The following is an 18110-nucleotide window of genomic DNA, read 5'->3' as shown; positions in this document are numbered from 1 at the left end:
TTCTTCCTGTCTGTATAGTAGTGCATACATAAAGTATACATGCACACACTTGTACACTCCAAGTTTTAATAGGAATCTAAGACAAGTTTAAAGTAAACTGTGTTTATCTTCTGGTATAGCTATTGTGTTGAATGGGCCAAAACCATCCCCTTTGTCCATAGGCAGCAGCCCTATCCTTTGAATTCCATTTATATCCAACAATAAATTGAATTATTGGCATGAAATCAGTGAAGCAGTAAAGGGTTAAAGTCAGAGAGCCATAAAAACAATAAAAGAGGATGTGAAAAATCAACTAGCCCAATCAGACCAAGCTCAATATCCAGCCTCTCCTGTATCACAGGGTTTAATAGGTTATGCTCCACATATATTTATAGATTGCAAACATTCTGCAAATATGAGGTAAACATGTCACCGCTGGCCTCATGCAGCCACCCAGCTGTGAAAGAAAAGCACTATGGCTTTTCATTGACATTGAAAGTACCATGTTGTAATACAGAGCAAACTTTCAATTTGGGAAGATACTTTAGGACTTGATCTAGTTTGATGAAACTAGGCCTTACTTTCGAGGACTAGGAAAGGCTGCACAGCAGAACCTGTCCGAGAGACTATTATAGAATGCCCTGTTGGCCTTATGGGTAATTACAGTAGTACTGACAACTTTGGCCTATATCAACCATCTTGTAGCAGCTGGTCAATAAACATAACAATAACGAATGCCAGGAGGTGACCTTATAAACCACATGATGATCTGGAGAAAAAAAAAAACGGTACAATAATATTTCCACAGAATGTTTCCAATGTAATACATCTAAAGACACTAAGCCAAGAGCCTCCTATATGCCCTCATATTGTACATTTAGACGCCTCTCTGTTACAATCTTTCTTACAAGGTCTCAATTTAATCATTTGCAAGCTGTGACCATTGTTGATTCAAGGTGAGACATGGTATTATTGTCATGCAGACTCATGATTTCATTGTTGTTATTTTCAAGAATAGGCCTATTTTACCATTTAATTGAGGCTCATGGGCTTGGCTGTGAAACGGCACACGGGGGAATAAGCACGTCAAGCGGCTGAATTTCCACAACCATTAACCACCCTACACTCAATTAGAATGCATAGAATCCTGACATTTCAGAACTTAGGAGTTTCCATGCCAGTATAACACACGCCAGTAAAAACAGCCACATTCTGAAGATACAGACCTCGATACTGATATTCACTTTAATATGAAACTAATCACTTTCTGAATTTTGCGCTGCAAATTAAACCTGGATAAATGGTGTAAATGATGTGACAAAAACTACCTGGTGCTCTATTTTGGCACTATAGTGTAAATGTGGAAGGGTATGTTACAAATAGGATGCCATAGAGGACTCTGGGTTAGAAGCTGTTGCCTCTCTAGCTATCAATTAAATTCCTTTCAGGGCAGCATTCTCATATTTCCATGTCTAATAAATCATGTTGCATATCAGACATGGTGTGGATACCTATTTTAAAAACAGGACTGCATCGGAATACATCATGAATATGAAATATGAAAGGCAACAAAATAAATTGAGACACTTAATAAAATGTAAGATTTGTTACAGTGCTACATGCTATATGAGGAAAGGTGATTCTGACAATCAGAAATTATGACGGTAGAAATGTACTTTGATTGCTGTTTAATTTTCTTTGGTGATCTTTCGCCGCCACGATATCTCTGTAGCAGAACAGACAGGTCCCATTTGGCATGCAATTAATAACCGGGCGCTTCTGTGAGATTTGGCTATTATTTCTAATATGTTGTGTGATTGTAAAAAGCACCTTTTCCAGCAGTACGATTGCATTCATTTATATCTTGTTATTTCTTAAATGCTTTTCCATGCCTTTAATTTAAACAGAGTGAAAGGAAATTTCTGCACTGCCATCAGTAACCCAATTTGAAAAGAAAGCAGCTTTTTGAGGGGTTGAACTCACAGAGGGGGATAACTTCACATTCATCGCCTGCCCCTGTACATTACATGCTGCAATTTTCAGTGTTGATTGTGCCTGTTGTGATTATAAACAGTCATTTATTATGTGCAACATGCAATTAATTAGGAGCAATCATAATATCTATGTCACGAGTTGCTAAGCCAGAACCCAGAAGCAGACCAGGACAAGGTAAGTTGAAACGAAGGTGAGTGTTTATTACAAATTCAAGAGTGATGCTGAATAATCCAGGGAACAGAGCGGGCGGCGTTGATTAGTTGTTGGGGGTGCAGTGGTTGATCCCATCCTGGGTCGGCAGCCGCCGACCACCAGGCAGAGGTTGGATGAAGGTTCCGGACGGGTGACTGCAGATGGAACAAAACGGGGGTAAGTAAGCAACAAACCAACAAGGTGCAAAAACAACAAAACTAACGCTAGGCTCTAAGACTGATACTCTGGTAAACCTACTGTTCATGGCTAACGATCCGGCAGGGAATGGATGTTAGGCCAGAGCCTAAGAAGGGTGATGATCAGGACCAGGTGTGCAGATTGCTGATGGGATGCAGGTGCGGAAATCAAGAGAGCTCCCCGGAGCGTTCCCCGAACCCTCGGGAAACTGGAGATCACGAACAGAAAAACTAGTCCACAGACAGGACCCGACTCAGACTGCCGGGATCGTTACAGTACCCCCCCCTCCGACGAACGCCACCGGGCGGACTCCCGGAGCGCCAGGATGGAGGCGGTAGAAGTCACGGATGAGGTCAGCATCTAGGATCTGTCGCCGCGGAATCCAACTCCTCTCTTCAGGACCATACCCCTCCCAGTCCACGAGATACTGGGAAACCCCGGCCCCGCCGTCTGGAATCCATGATGCGTCGCACCGTGTAGGCAGGACCACCTCCGATCATCCGAGGAGGAGGAGGGGGAGGCGGAGGAGGCAACAGAGGACTGAGGAAAACAGGCTTGAGGCAGGAGACATGAAAGGTGGGATGGACTCTGAGCGTCCTCGGTAGTTTGAGTCGAACTGCCACTGGATTGATCACCTTCTCCACCACAAACGGACCAATGAACTTCGGTAACAACTTCCTAGACTCAGTCCGTAATGGAAGATCCCGTGTGGCCAACCAAACCCTATCTCCGATGGTATAGGTGGGAGCGGGGATCCGGCGACGATTCGCCTGGAGCTGATACCGGTCCGAAACTCTAAGGAGTGCCTTTCTGGCCCGATGCCAGGTCCGGTGGCAACGACGAATATGGGCCTGAACAGAAGGCACTGAGAGCTCCTTCTCCTGAGAAGGGAACAGGGGAGGTTGGTAGCCATACAGGCACTGGAAGGGAGACATCCCAGTGGCAGATGTAGGGAGAGTATTGTGGGCATACTCAACCCAAGGCAACTGAGAGACCCAGGAGGTGGGGTTGGAAGAGACCAGACAGCGTAGCGTGGATTCCATCTTCTGGTTGGCTCTCTCCGCCTGACCATTGGATTGGGGGTGAAAACCAGATGTGAGACTGACTGTAGCTCCAATGGCCAAACAGAAGGACCTCCAGACAGCAGAGGTAAACTGAGGGCCACGGTCGGAAACGATATCACTGGGCAAACCGTGGACCCTGAAAACCTCCCTAACCAGGATCTCGGACGTCTCCGAGGCAGAGGGAAGCTTGGCAATTGGCACAAAGTGGGCGAACTTGCTGAATCTGTCCACGATAGTCAGAACGACCGTGTTCCCCTCAGAAGCGGGCAACCCAGTGACGAAGTCCAGGGCCAGATGCGACCATGGTCGCGGGGAATAGGAAGGGGGTGAAGTAGTCCAGAGCTGGGCCGATTGGTACTCTTATTCTGCGCACACACTGGACAGGCAGCAACAAAACCCCGAGTATCCTCGGCCATGGCAGGCCACCAAAAACGTCTGCGAAGAAACGCCATTGTCCGAGCCACGCCAGGGTGACAAGCCATCTTGCTGGCGTGGGACCATTTGAGGACAGCAGGACGAACCGACTCAGGCACAAACAACCGACCGGGTGGACCGTTACGGGACCGGGCTGAGTCCGAAGGGCCGCCAGCACCTCCTCCTCAATCTTCCACATAACTGCTCCCACAACGCAGTTCCGGGGGAGAATTGTCTCGGTCTTGGACCCACTCTCCTCCGTCTTGGAGAACATCCGGGACAAGGCGTCCGCCTTGCCGTTCTTAGATCCAGGTCGGAACGTCAGGGAAAACTTGAATCGTCCGAAAAACAACGCCCACCTGGCCTGACGGGAGTTGAGACGTTTAGCCGATTGCACGTAAGCAAGATTCTTGTGGTCAGTCCAGACAATAAACGGTTGCTCCGCCCCCTCCAACCAGTGGCGCCACTCCTCCAAGGCAAGTTTCACCGCGAGAAGCTCCCGGTTACCCACATCGTAATTCCTCTCCGCAGGCGAAAGGCGACGAGTAGTAGGCGCAGGGATGGAGTTTACTGTCCGTGGAGCATCGCTGCGACAGGATGGCGCCAACTCCCACATCAGACGCGTCCACTTCAACGAGCGAACTGACGGGCCGTGTCCGGTTGAGAGAGAATCGGTGCGTTGGTGAATCGCCTCTTCAAATCCAGAAACGCTCGATCCGCCTCCGGATTCCACTTGAAGGTCCTGATACTGGAAGTCAAGGCAGTTAACGGAGCGGCCACACGGCTGTAATCCCGGATGAATCTGCGGTAGAAATTCGCAAACCCCAAAAATCTCTGGAGCTGCAATCTCGTACCGGGCTGGGCCCATTCCAGAACCGCTCTAACCTTCTCCTGGTCCATCCTAATCTCTCCCCTGGAGATGATGTACCCGAGAAAGGATGTCGTGTGGGCGTGAAACTCGCACTTCTCGGCCTTCACGAACAGGCGATTCTCCAACAATCGCTGCAGAACCTGCCGGACATGCTGGACGTGGTCGGAAGGTTCCTTCGAGAAGATCAGAATGTCATCCAGGTAAACAAACACAAAGAGACCGATCATATCTCTCAGGACGTCGTTCACCATACTCTGGAATACCGCTGGAGCATTGGTCAGTCCAAACGGCATCACCTGATACTCAAGTGACCCATCGGTGTATTGAAACCCGTCAACCACTCGTCCCCCTCTCTGATCCGGACCATGTGATACGCATTGCGTAGGTCTAGCTTGGTGAACACCGTAGCACCCTGTAAGGAGTCGAAGGCAGAACTCATCAAGGGCAGGGGATACTTGTTCTTGACCGTGATGTCATTCAACCCCCGATAATCAATACACGGTCGAAGAGAGCCATCCTTCTTACCCACAAAGAAGAATCCTGCCCCCAGGGGTGATGACGAGGGACGAACGAGACCAGGAGCTAGGGACTCCTTGATGTAGGTCTCCAAAGCCTCACGTTCAGGTCGGGAGATACTGTATAACCTTCCCTTGGGGTAGACAGCTCCAGGGAACAGGTTGATGGCACAATCATATGGTCGGTGGGGGAGGGAGTGACAGAGCCTTCTGCTTACTGAAAACTTCCCCCAAATCGTGATATGTCTCGGGAACCAGGGACAAATCTGGGGGTTTAGCCTCAATCACCTGACTGGGAACCGAATGGGGGCAGGCAGTCTTGAGACAGTTAGCATGACAATCAAGGCTCCAACTTCGTTACCTTGCCCGTCACCCAATCGAACGTGGGATTGTGTTCCTTCAGCCAGGGGTATCCAAGGACCAGAGGAACATGGGAAGACGGCAGAATGAAGAATGAAATCATCTCAGAATGATTCCCCGACAACCGCATCTTAACCGGTTCAGTCCTCATCGTGATACGTGCCAGACTACTGCCGTTCAGAGTGGTCGCTTCAATGGCTTCCGGCAATTGCTCCTTGGAAAGCCCCAGCTGTTCCACCAACTCGGCATCAAGAAAGCTTCCATCGGCACCTGAATCGATAAAAGCGTTAATCGCTAAGCTCTGATTCCTGTTCACAAGGGTAGCCGGGAAACGGGGTCTGACAGAGGTACTGAGAGGTTGAAACTGGCTCGCTAAAAGTCCTCCCAACTTTAGCGAGCCGGGCAGTTTGACGACCGCCGGGAACAAGTGGAGATGTAATGTCCCGAGCTACCACAGTAGAGGCAGCAGTTGGTCTTACGTCTATGTTGACGCTCCTCCTTGGTTAACCCGTGCCGCCCCACTTGCATGGGTTCAGAATCGGGAGAGAGGACCTCTCCACTAATCCTTTGTGGTGGAGAATGATCGACGTGTTCTGGTCCACCACCCGACCCGACTGGGAACTGAGAAGCTGATCGATTGGACGGACCCCATTGCTTCTCCCTCCTTCGCTCTCGGACTCGATTATCCACCCGAATAGACAAGGCTACCAAGCTGTCCAGGTCACTAGGCTCCGGATAGGAGATCAACTCATCCTTGAGCTGCTCCGACAGACCCTGGTAAAAGGCCGCTTGCAGAGACTCCTCGTTCCACCCACTCTCCACAGCCAACGTCTTGAACTCGATCACGAAGTCGGCCACGCTGCGAGTTCCTTGGTGAAGCGAAAACAGGCGCCTAGCTGCGTCCCTCCCTCGGACGGAATGGTCGAAGAGCTTCCTCATCTCGGCCGTGAACCCCTGGTATGAAGCCATGCAGGGGTCTTGTCGTTCCCAAACGGCTGAAGCCCACTCCAGCGCTCGACCACGCAGCAACGCAATCACAAAGGCTATCCTAGCCTTGTCTGTGGCATAAGAGTAGGGCTGTAGATCGAACACTAATCCACACTGCATAAGGAAGGAACGGCATCTTCCCAGCTCCCCCTCATATTTATCCGGCGTCGGAACCTTGGGCTCACGGAAGGACACAGCTCCAGAAGCGGCAGGCGAGATGGGTGAAACCGGTAGTGGATCCTCCCCGGAAACTTGCGTTGGTTCTGGACCTCCGTCAGACCGGTAGAAAGGTTCCGAACTGACAACGCGATCTCCTGTAGTACCGTGCTATGATGGCCCAACATCTTCTCCTGATGGGTAATGGCATGGCGAACAGAGTCCAGGTCCGCTGGGTTCATTACTGGCCGGATCGTTCTGTCACGAGTTGCTAAGCCAGAACCCAGAAGCAGACCAGGACAAGGTAAGTTGAAACGAAGGTGAGTGTTTATTACAAATTCAAGAGTGATGCTGAATAATCCAGGGAACAGAGCGGGCGGCGTTGATTAGTTGTTGGGGGTGCAGTGGTTGATCCCATCCTGGGTCGGCAGCCGCCGACCACCAGGCAGAGGTTGGATGAAGGTTCCGGACGGGTGACTGCAGATGGAACAAAACGGGGGTAAGTAAGCAACAAACCAACAAGGTGCAAAAACAACAAAACTAACGCTAGGCTCTAAGACTGATACTCTGGTAAACCTACTGTTCATGGCTAACGATCCGGCAGGGAATGGATGTTAGGCCAGAGCCTAAGAAGGGTGATGATCAGGACCAGGTGTGCAGATTGCTGATGGGATGCAGGTGCGGAAATCAAGAGAGCTCCCCGGAGCGTTCCCGAACCCTCGGGAAACTGGAGATCACGAACAGAAAAACTAGTCCACAGACAGGACCCGACTCAGACTGCCGGGATCGTTACAATCTAATGAGAAAACCCCTAATGTGTACCAAGTCAAAACATGAATACTGAACAGATTCACCCTAAAATTACTAAAGGTAACAGAGTGTTTAGAACTCATGTGGGAGAAGTTAGTAATAAAGTCCACTTGTCAGGGATTAGGGTGTCTACTGGAGGGTTGAACTGAGAGGTCTGAGTAAACTGATTGAAGAGTGAAGCTAGGAGCTCTTCTCCCTTGGTGGTCAACCAATAATGTTAAAGCAGGTGAGGCCCCCCTCGTCAGCAATACCTTGAAGGTGGGGCCACCCTTGGTCAGTGGCGCTGTGAATCCTGACAATATGACAGATTAACGACAACGAGTTGAGCCCTGCACTTTGGGCCGCCCACAATCTCAATTATGTCTGTCTTAATGTACATTGAACAGCCACAATCGGAGGGGCCATAGACGGGGTAAACACACTTGCAGGAAGCAGACTAGAGACAGGCTAATAAAGAGACATGATTGATTCGGCTTGCTCTGTGCCAGATTGGTTTATTGTGTAGGAGGAGTGGTACCAGATTGTGTGGGTTTCTGTAGTAACTGATCTGGCTCCCAGTCCAAAGAGAGGCGTGGAGGCAGGGTGCACGATCATGTTTATGTGTTGTCTAGTAGGCTTATACAGGAATGTTTATATCTGCATGTGTAACAAGCACTTATATGTTAGTAGACAGACAGACAGACAGTTCTCTTTAGTCCATGATTTTTTGTTATTGCACACCTTTATAGTGGTGGATGTTGTGGGCATTTTGTGGGGAAAACATTAGCGCTCAAGAATTGTACTTTATTGTATGGCAGTTCCTTTTGATTTGTTTATGGATTGTTTAACACTTAATTTCCAGAAGGATGTATTTGTGAGAATACTGCTGTGCCAGTTGTGGAGGTTTTCTTTGTTGAGTCAATATCCTGGAATGTTTTTCTTCTTTTCTTTGTTTTTCTCATAACAAGTGAGGGCGATGGCAGAACAGACGTACATGAATATGTGTTTCATTTGCTGGCCAATGCTTGGACCTTTATAGCCTATTTCAAAATTGGCCTCATGCTGCCTTAATTAGGATTATTGAAGAGTGGCTTTCCAGATTATTTTGTCATGGCCAAAACAACGTGACTAGACCTCACTGAGAGAGTGTTGTGTTGTAAATAAATGCTGCCAGCTGTAGCTGTTTGCTTGCTCTCATATATTGGGAAAGAAAGTTAATGCTTATTAATGGAGCCTGTAAAAGCAACTCATTGAGCATTCCGGAACTTGCTGAGTTGGGCATCTGCTACTGACATTGTGCAGCTCCAGACCTCCACCAGACAACTTTTATTAGCTCTATGAACTGGGATGTAGGTCAGCCCATTAAAGGCAGGAAGGGCTTGTTCACTAAATGTTGAGACAGCCTCATATATGGCACCTGATCTGGGACCAGTGCTTAGGAGACATTTGCAGGAATCTATGGTGAATAGGTTTTCGTAAGGAAGCATTTGATAATGGAGGGTCCTTCAAAAGCTAATCCCAGTTTAAAACCATATAATTGAGCACAATAAATTCCAACCATATGCTTCCTCTTAAAATCAACAATGTTCCGAATGAGTACCACTGCATGTTAAGAAAACCTGTGCTTATAACAAAAAACTCACACTTGACTCACTCACACTGACAATGGCTAGAATGCTTAAATGTGTATGTTCCTACTAATTACACCATGATTGAATAAATACATTCAAGCCATATTTGATATCTATTTTGAGTACAGACCCTTTACATTAATGCATGTTAACTACCCCCAAAAAACTGCAAAGAAAGCACATCGTTAAATGCAGCTTTCTTCAACCACATAGTGTCTGTCCATCAACACAATTCTCCATATGCCTGCAGCATGCCTGCTCGAACCGTCTCCCTCCTTTCCGTCTGTTTGTGAAACTGCATGTGCAGAGCCTTTCTTAGATGTCATATGCAGATATGTTCAGGTACAACAAAGTGGTGCACAGAACGGGTCAAGCACATTCCATTACGGTGGACAACTCCTGGCTTTTTAATCAGCTTTAGACGCCTGTTATTAAAGAGCCATAAGCGCTTTGATTGTAAATCTCAGTGACCTTGAAGACACCAGAGGAAGCTCACATCTGTAAACCAATCATCGCACGGCTGCCCCTGTCAGCAACGCTACCTCACATATAGCCACTGACTGCCACTTGTGATGCTGAGCAGAACTACTTTGATGGAGAGGGAAAGAGGGAGGAGATAGAGGGGAATGCTCGTTTTTTAATCTTTATGAGAATATATATATTGCTGTAGTTTTTTTCATTACCTAAATTCTATTTGATATTGATCAGAATATAGGTGATTACAATGGCATGCATGATTGCCCCACGACTCCACATATTTTACACTGCCAATCCATCCTCAACACTAAAAGTCTGCTCTGAAGGAAATCATGAAGAGTTAGGATATTCCTGATGAGCAATTTAATGAGAATTTGGAATGTTGAGCATTTTAATTCCAGCCACAATATCATTTTGTATTCCTTAATCAATTGTAATGATGTCTGTGGAAAAAAAGTCACCAAGTATTTTACAGCCACTGCGACCCCAGAGCCGGCCCTTTTAGGGTCTCTAAGCAAGGCCCCTACCTCGTGGGCAAAACATTTTAGTGGCCCCCCTCTTGATGGCTGAGAGATTTAAAGTTAATTTCCTTCAATTCTACACATTCTGCCATGGGGTGTAGAGAAAATATTGCAGTTTTAAAGCAAGATTTCTGCAATTCTACACATTTTGCCACGGGGCGGAGAAAAACATTAGCAAATATATAACACATTTCATACAGTTCTACTCATTTTGCCATGGGAAGAAGAGAAGAAGTTGTAGTTTTACAGCTAATATCCTGCAATTCTACTTTTAATTTAATTTAATCATAATTGAATATGATATCTGAGCTGCCGGGGGTCCTAAGCAACCGCTTATTCCACTTATGCCCAGGGCCGGCCCTGAGCGACCCTTATGTCTCAATCTAATTTATATGGTGTGAAACTGTGTGAAATTAAGACCTTTTGATCCTTTTTATGTTTCAGCTTTAAACATATGTCCATGAAGAGCGGCTGTTTCTCTTGGCTCTATTTTCAGCTTTGCCCATTTTATAGCTTCTCTGTTGATGTAGTAGGAGCAAATGCTTTTGGTGCATGTGTCGAAATGTAGAACCTCCAAGCAGAATGTAGAACCCCTCCCCTGCTCACTCTCAGAATATATAGACACAGTACAAGAGGGTGCCTGCTTGTAGAGTTGTTACAGACCTATAAAGTCAGGATCCTGTTAGAATGATGATACTGCAAGCCTCAGCACTTCTTGCCTCACTCCAACGGCCCTGCTTACCAGCAGCACAAAGATCAGTGTTATTATGGATTTGTGGAAAATATCTATTTTGTGAATACTAATGTCCTTTAAATCTTTGCATTCTCTTTGAGAAAACATGTCTATTGGATATTGTAGGATGATTTCCAGCTGTATCACTGAGCTGCCTGGCCCCTCCTACACTGCCATGGATTATTGGACCAGCTGTTTGAAGGCCACCTAGGAGAAAGCCTCCAAATGATCAAGTAGATAGTAAACATGCCATTACAGGTGAACATGAGTTTGGTGGTACGGAAGATGATAGTAGCCAATAAGGATTTGTATTTAAACCACTGATAAACTCCAGTTCACTTTCTTCTTAGCCATGGCCTTGTCATAGATATCAGTGGGTCTATACAGTATAGTTGTGCATCCAGAGCTAGAGATTAGCATGGAGCCATCACCAGCAGCGCTGCCTGCAGTCCTTCCTTCTCTGGCCTGCCTCCGCTGTCAGAGCACCTCGCCTCCTCCCAGCTTGTCAGGAGCTCTGGTGAGGAGCTGTAAAAACCTTTTCCCCTCTCCTTAACAACTGCAAAACAACACGCACACACCCCTCGGCTGAGGTGCCCACATTTCTGAGACCTCTGACAGGACGTGCTGCAGGCACAAATTGTAATTCATAAAGGTTAAGGGGGTCAATGCCTTTTATTACGAGTCTGAGTGCATCCAGCTTGATGGGGCCAGCATGCAAATGGAATGTCTCTGAGTGTTATATGCAACACCACAGACAGGGAGAGCAGAGCGTGCATGCCTCAGTGAGCGAGGGAGGAGGCGGGAGTCAGGGGAGAGACTGGGCTGTGCTTTCTTCACCTTCCACAGCCATGGACCCCCCCCACCCCCACTACTGCAGTTCTGTTAATTAGACACTAAGACAGTGACCTCAGGTGGTTAACCACCACTTTGATATGCTGTCTGTCTAGTTGTTGCAATTACTACATTGCTATATGTTCCTGCTTCAAAATACTATGATTTTGGCTGTAGAGCACACATAGTATGGTATGTATCATGTAGCCTATACATTGAAAATGATCTACTAGCTACACTGAAATGAGTTTACAAAAAAACAAACATGTTGCACTTGTTGTAAATTCATTCTGCTACCTTGTCAAGAAGAACCATACAGGTAACTGCCAAAATAATGGAAACAAAGTATACTGAACAAAAATATAAACGCAACATGTAAAGTGTAGGTCCCATGTTTCATGAGCTGAAATAAAAGATCCCAGAAATGTATTTCTGTCAAATGTTGTGCACAAATTTGTTTATATCTCTGTTAGTGAGCATTTCTCCTTTGCCAAGATAATCCATCCACCTGACACGTGTGACATATCAAGAAGCTGATTAAACAGCATGATAATTTACAATGGTGCACCTTGGGCTGGGGACAATAAAAGGCCACTCTAAAATGTGCAGTTTTGTCACACAACACAATGCCACAGATGTCTCAAGTTTTGAGGGAGTGTGCAATTGGAATGCTGACTGCAGGAATGTCCCCCAGAGCTGTTGCCAGCGATTTGAATGTTAATTTCTCTACCATAAGCCACCTCCAATGTCATTTTAGAGAATTTGGCAGTACATCCAACCGGCCTCACAACCACAGGCCACGTGTAACCATGACTGCCCAGGATCTCCACATCCGGTTTCTTCACCTGCGGGATCGTCTGAGGAGGGGGAGTATTTCTGTCTGTAATAAATCTCTTTTGTGGGGAAAAACTCATTCTGATTGGCTGGACCTGGCTACCCAGTGGGTGGGCCTTGCTTCCAAGTGGGTGGGCCTATGCCCTCCCAGGCCCACCCATGGCTGTGCCCCTGCCCAGTCATGTGAAATCCATAGATTAGGGCCTAATTTATTTATTTCAATTGACTGATTTCCTTCTATCAAATCAAATTGTATTTGTCACATACGTGTTTAGCAAATGTGATTGCGGTTGTAGTGAAATGCTCCGACAGTGCAGTAATATCTAACAAGTAATATCTAACAATTTCACAACATATACCCAATACACACAAATCTAAGTAAGGATTGGAATTAAGAATATATACATATATGGACGAGCAATGACAGAGCGGCATGGACTAAGATACAGTAGAATAGTATAGAATACAGTATATACATATGAGATGAGTAATGCAAGATATGTAAACATTAAAGTGACTAGTGTTCCATTCTATGAACTGTAATAATGTTTACATATCTTGCACTACTCATCTCATATGTATATACTGTATTCTATTCTGTAATATTCTACTGTATCTTAGTCCATGTCGCTCTGTCATTGCTTGTCCATATATATATATATATATATATATATATATATATATATATTCTTAAATTCCATTCCTTACTAGTTTTGTGTGTATTGGGTATATGTTGTGAAATGGTTAGATATTACTTGTTAGATATTACTACACTGTCGGAGCTAGAAGCACAAGCATTTCGCTACACCCGCTATAACATCTGCTAAACACGTGTATGTGACAAATAACATTTGATTTGATTTGAACTCAGTAAAATCTTTGAAATTGTTGCATGTTGCATTTATATTTTTGTTCAGAATATATTGAAAGCAGGTGCTTCCACACAGGTGTGGTTCCTGAGTTAATTAAGCAATTAACATCCCATCATGCGTAGGGTCATGTATAGAAATGCTGGGCAGGCCATTATTTTGGCTACCATGGGTATGCCCCCATAGGATGACAATGCCCCCATCCAGAGGGCATGAGTGGTCACTGAGTGGTTAGATGAGCATGAAAACGATGTAAACCATATGCCATGGCCGTCTCAGTCACCAGATCTCAACCCAATTGAACGGTTGCCTGAGACAGCGTTTTCCACCACCACTATCAACAAAACACCAGATTTTGGAATTTCTTGTGGAAGAATGGCGTCACATCCCTCCAATAGAGTTCCAGACACTGGTAGAATCCATACCAAGGTGCATTGAAGCTGATCTGGCTTGTGGTACCTCAACACCCTATTAAGACACTTTATGTGGTGAAAAAAAAAATGTATGCACGCATGACTGTAAGTCGCTTTGGATAAAAGCGTCTGCTAAATGGCATATTATTATTATTATTATTTCCTTTATTTTGTCAGTTACCTGTAAATACCAAATGTATCATTTAATAATCAATTAAATATACTTGGAATATGGAATATAAAATTCACTCAGTGGATATGGTCATATCAAAAATAATGACAGCAAAACTGTGAGAATAACAGTAAGCCTATGACATTCTTGTAGTAAACCAAAGTCCTAGACCCTGCTGACAACAAACGGTCACAGCCATCACATTAGCCTCAATTGCACCCTCTGCTGGACTTTAATCCCACTGACTGTGTTCAGGAAAAGGACAGGGGGCTGGCTATTTTGTGTAACCTGGGCCCAGTTTTTCAAAAGTTATCTATCTAGATTTCGCCTATCGGATAGAATTAAATGCTTAAAAATAGAATGAATAGAGCAGGAGTCCGCATTATTCAAGACAATGATTCATCCGTTCATTTTATTTCTATGCATTTAATCCTATCCGATAGGCGAAATCAAGATATATACTTTTTTTTTACTGGGCCCAGAGGACATGGACTTTTTAATGAATGTGTAACAATATGGTGCATGACACTGTGATAAATTCTGTAATGATAATGATGATGATGTAAAATCCCTTCAAATATAAATATTTTTAACTAGCTATAGACATGACATGTAACATGATATGATTGTCAACATAGCTACATTTCAGGTTGATAAATTGATTGGAACAAAAAATTTACCTATGTCCCATTACACGTTTCCATTATTACACAATTTAAAATGTGTGTTAAATATACCAGTATGTATCTAAATGCAATTACATAATTGTACCTTTGGTTGATCAAAATGCACTGCAGCTCAGTGCTACTCTGTATAAATAAAGGTTTTCTTATTTAATCTGCACTCTGCAGTGAGATGAAAAATGAAATGGATCCCTCAGTGACTGTTGATTCAGTCATTTCCATAGGGCGTTGGAGGTTTATGTGCTACATTAGTAGGACTGATTCTACACTGTGCTCATGAGATCTAGAGGCTGTGACTTCACCCCCTGTGCACCTGCAAAGATCATACCTATGGAACCAGTGGGGGATTCCTCCCTTAGAGCAATCATACGGCAGCGAAGAGGGGCTCGATCCCCATGCTCATTACCTTTACCTTCCAGCCCCAGCTGCTGGCGAGCCATTCATCAACATTACAAATCCTCCTGGTGTGCAGCTACACCTCCAAGCAGAGAGATTCCTAGACAGGGCCCTGGGACATCCCCTCTGGGTAGTGTTAAATTCACACCTCAACAGGTGCACTGGAAAGAATAGGCCTAGATGAAATGTTGAAGCCACTGTCTACTCAATGAGTTGTATTACAGGGGAGAAATAGTATATGATTTTATATGTACATCAAAATATGATTTTAATTTCATGATGAAATAATTACTTAATGAATTAATGGATGAATGAATGAATGAATACAATACATGCATTCCTGTATTACCTGGCCTATGATGATGATAATGCTCAAGATGAGCAACTAGACAGGCTATAATGTGCACAACAACGTGTATAGAATTGGTGACAATTTCCTGTTGCCTAATTCAGCATATACTGTAAAGCTAATTAAAAGTAGGCCTAAATAATCCAATCAATGATTGCCTAAGTCTGTCAATATCAACGATTCAATCATATTTTTGTCTAATGCTGATATTCTTTAAGCCAGACTCTGAAGAAAATAAGTTGATTCTTCCTCTGCTTGTTTGTGCTATTTATTTAGAATGTATTGGTTTTGAGATAATATTGAGACAACAGGCCTGACCTATTAAAAATGGTGTACATAAAAGGCCTACATACTGTATGTGTCATTCATGGAGCTCAGATGGATTTTCATGGTCAGTTATCTAGAAAAATCGTTGTCACTGAAAATTACTGTACATGGTTTCTTTAGGTTTAATTCAAACGTTGAACTGGTTGAATAAAGTTATAGGGAAATGACCTTCCATTGTCCAAAATCTTCATCCGGGAATCTAAAAACACCGATTTGCGCGTGCGCACTCCTCTAATGTGGTTCGACCTTCTGCAGTCGGTAAGAGGGCTATGTAAGAAATTGTCCATTTGAAAATCCTTTTTCATCCTTCTTTAAAACAACACGTAGCACAATACAAGTGAGGGGTGCATATTGTACGGATTATTGTGTACATTGGACTGTCATTATTTTCAGCGTCGTGCATTTTAAAACCCTTTGACCTTATCTGTCTTGTCTTTGCAGAAAGACCCGGCTTCAATCAAATTTGACCAACCAGGTTAAAACAGACTAAATTGAGAATGTATGCCTGTGCAAAGTTCGTCTCCACGCCGGCTCTGGTGAGTATTTTTGTTTGTATGTTTTACTCAATCTGATTAAACAATGTTTTCTTACATCTGAACTTCCGTTGTATTCGTATGGGCCTGTGTTGAACTTGAATGGAGCTGCCTGAAAAGGGTATTAGGTAGTTAATAAGCTAACGTTAATTGCAATGAAATGCCAAATCTTGTATGATAGTAGTAGCTACTTTGATCAAGTGAGAGGCTCTTATTTTAGTTTCCTAACTAGCTGTTTGTGCACATCTGAGACTAGACCCGGCCTTAGGAGCTAGCTATTTAGCCTGCTAGCTAGGTAGCCTGTTAGCTATAGCCTAGGTAGCTATGAATATAAGGTCAGCATGACACTTGTCTGGCTTGCTTCAGCACGCAAGTCTATCAGTAGCTACCTAACGCTAACTACTGACTTATTTTGCTTGAGTTCTCGCATTCCCTTTTGTTTGTGTTCGGGACTATTTACCCAAGGTCATGTTTGGCTATAAACATTGCAGGTTCAGGTAAAACCTAGCTATAACATGTTATAGCTAGTTTTACTGGTAACTGTTAAAGGTATGACACTAGCTTGTGCAAAGTGCACTCAGCTGGTAAGAGGAGTTTTTTGTTGTTGCTTGTACACGGTGGTGTTGAGGAAAGAACATTAACATTACATGTATCCTGATTTGGAAATGCTTTTTGATGACTTAATGGGAATGCAGTTATGTTGTTATTTGTTGCTAGGGTGTGCATGTCTTAGTACAGCTCTGACATTTGACCACCTCAATGACATGGTGCACTTGTGCTGTCTTTGACAGAGGGAAACATAACCTCAGGCCTCTTGTGTTGAACTTTGAACAGTCGTGTGCACCTTAGCATCTGTCTTTTTCTTTATTGCCCTCAAGATAACCTGTGTAGGCTCTCATGCAAAATATTGTTGCTTTTTTCACTCAGTTTTGTGCTTATTCCTGGTGCAGGTCCGTGCTGGCTCCCGTGCTCTTTACAGACCCCTGTCTGCCTCTGTGCTGTCCAGGCCTGAGGTCAAAACAGAGGTGAAAAAAATATTATTGTAGTGGGGGGGCCTTATGCTCTTCCAAAGCTTGTCAATCCCTATAATAGTTATTGATGTTGGAGTTCTTTTCCCATCACTAAGGAGGTGTTTGTTTTTCAGAGCAATGTAGCCCTCATGGCACAAAGCCCATTCACCCAGGTAGCACTCAGAGACTTCCAGACCAGTGCTGTGAGCAGGGACATTGATACCGCTGCCAAATTCATTGGTGCTGGAGCCGCCACAGTCGGCGTGGCTGGATCTGGTGCTGGAATTGGAACTGTGTTCGGCAGTCTCATCATTGGATATGCCAGGTAAGTCCACTGCTACAAACCGAGGACTAGATCTGTGCTTGTCAATGTCAGCTTTCGGAAAAACTACGATTCAAACAGATTTTACATGAACTGGTCTGATAATGGTTTGTCTTGTTCTGTTTGGCAGGAACCCATCTCTGAAGCAGCAGCTGTTCTCCTATGCTATCCTGGGATTCGCCCTGTCTGAAGCTATGGGCCTATTCTGTTTGATGGTTGCTTTCTTAATCTTGTTCGCTATGTAAAAAATCTGTCTATAGAAACTGTAATTACAGATGTGACTACACATTTTATCGTGGCTACCAAAATTGTTCCGTGTTGGTGTCATGGAAATGTACATTTTCAAGTCTGTCCGACACTCTCAAAATAACGAAAACATGTATTGTAAAAATGTAAGAAATTACATAATTAAAATGCATGGATTTGACTATTTAACATATGGCAGTAAGTTTTCTATGTTAGGAATTATGTTTCACCACAATCAAGAAG

General features: G+C 44.5%; 1 protein-coding gene across 3 annotated transcripts; it reads left to right on the top strand.

Moving 5' to 3' along the window:
* The first annotated feature begins 15921 nt into the window (after positions 1-15921).
* On the top strand, positions 15922-18056 carry LOC121536773 (ATP synthase F(0) complex subunit C3, mitochondrial). 3 transcript variants are annotated; one of them, XM_041844306.2, is made up of 5 exons: positions 15922-16027; positions 16198-16292; positions 17240-17314; positions 17434-17624; positions 17752-18056. In XM_041844306.2, the coding sequence occupies exons 2-5, from the start codon at positions 16254-16256 to the stop codon at positions 17864-17866; spliced, it is 420 nt and encodes a 139-aa protein (XP_041700240.1). In that variant the 5' UTR covers positions 15922-16027; positions 16198-16253; the 3' UTR covers positions 17867-18056. The 3 variants fall into 3 exon arrangements, with proteins under 3 accessions (XP_041700240.1, XP_041700242.1, XP_041700241.1); XM_041844308.2 differs by having other exon boundaries at positions 15923-16014; XM_041844307.2 differs by having other exon boundaries at positions 15981-16093.
* The last annotated feature ends 54 nt before the right edge of the window (positions 18057-18110 follow it).

This window comes from Coregonus clupeaformis, chromosome 23 (genome assembly GCF_020615455.1).
Source record: "Coregonus clupeaformis isolate EN_2021a chromosome 23, ASM2061545v1, whole genome shotgun sequence".
NCBI classification, from domain to species: Eukaryota; Metazoa; Chordata; class Actinopteri; order Salmoniformes; family Salmonidae; genus Coregonus; species Coregonus clupeaformis.
Note: the sequence above shows the minus strand (reverse complement) of the source record. Positions and strands in the feature narration are given on the sequence as shown.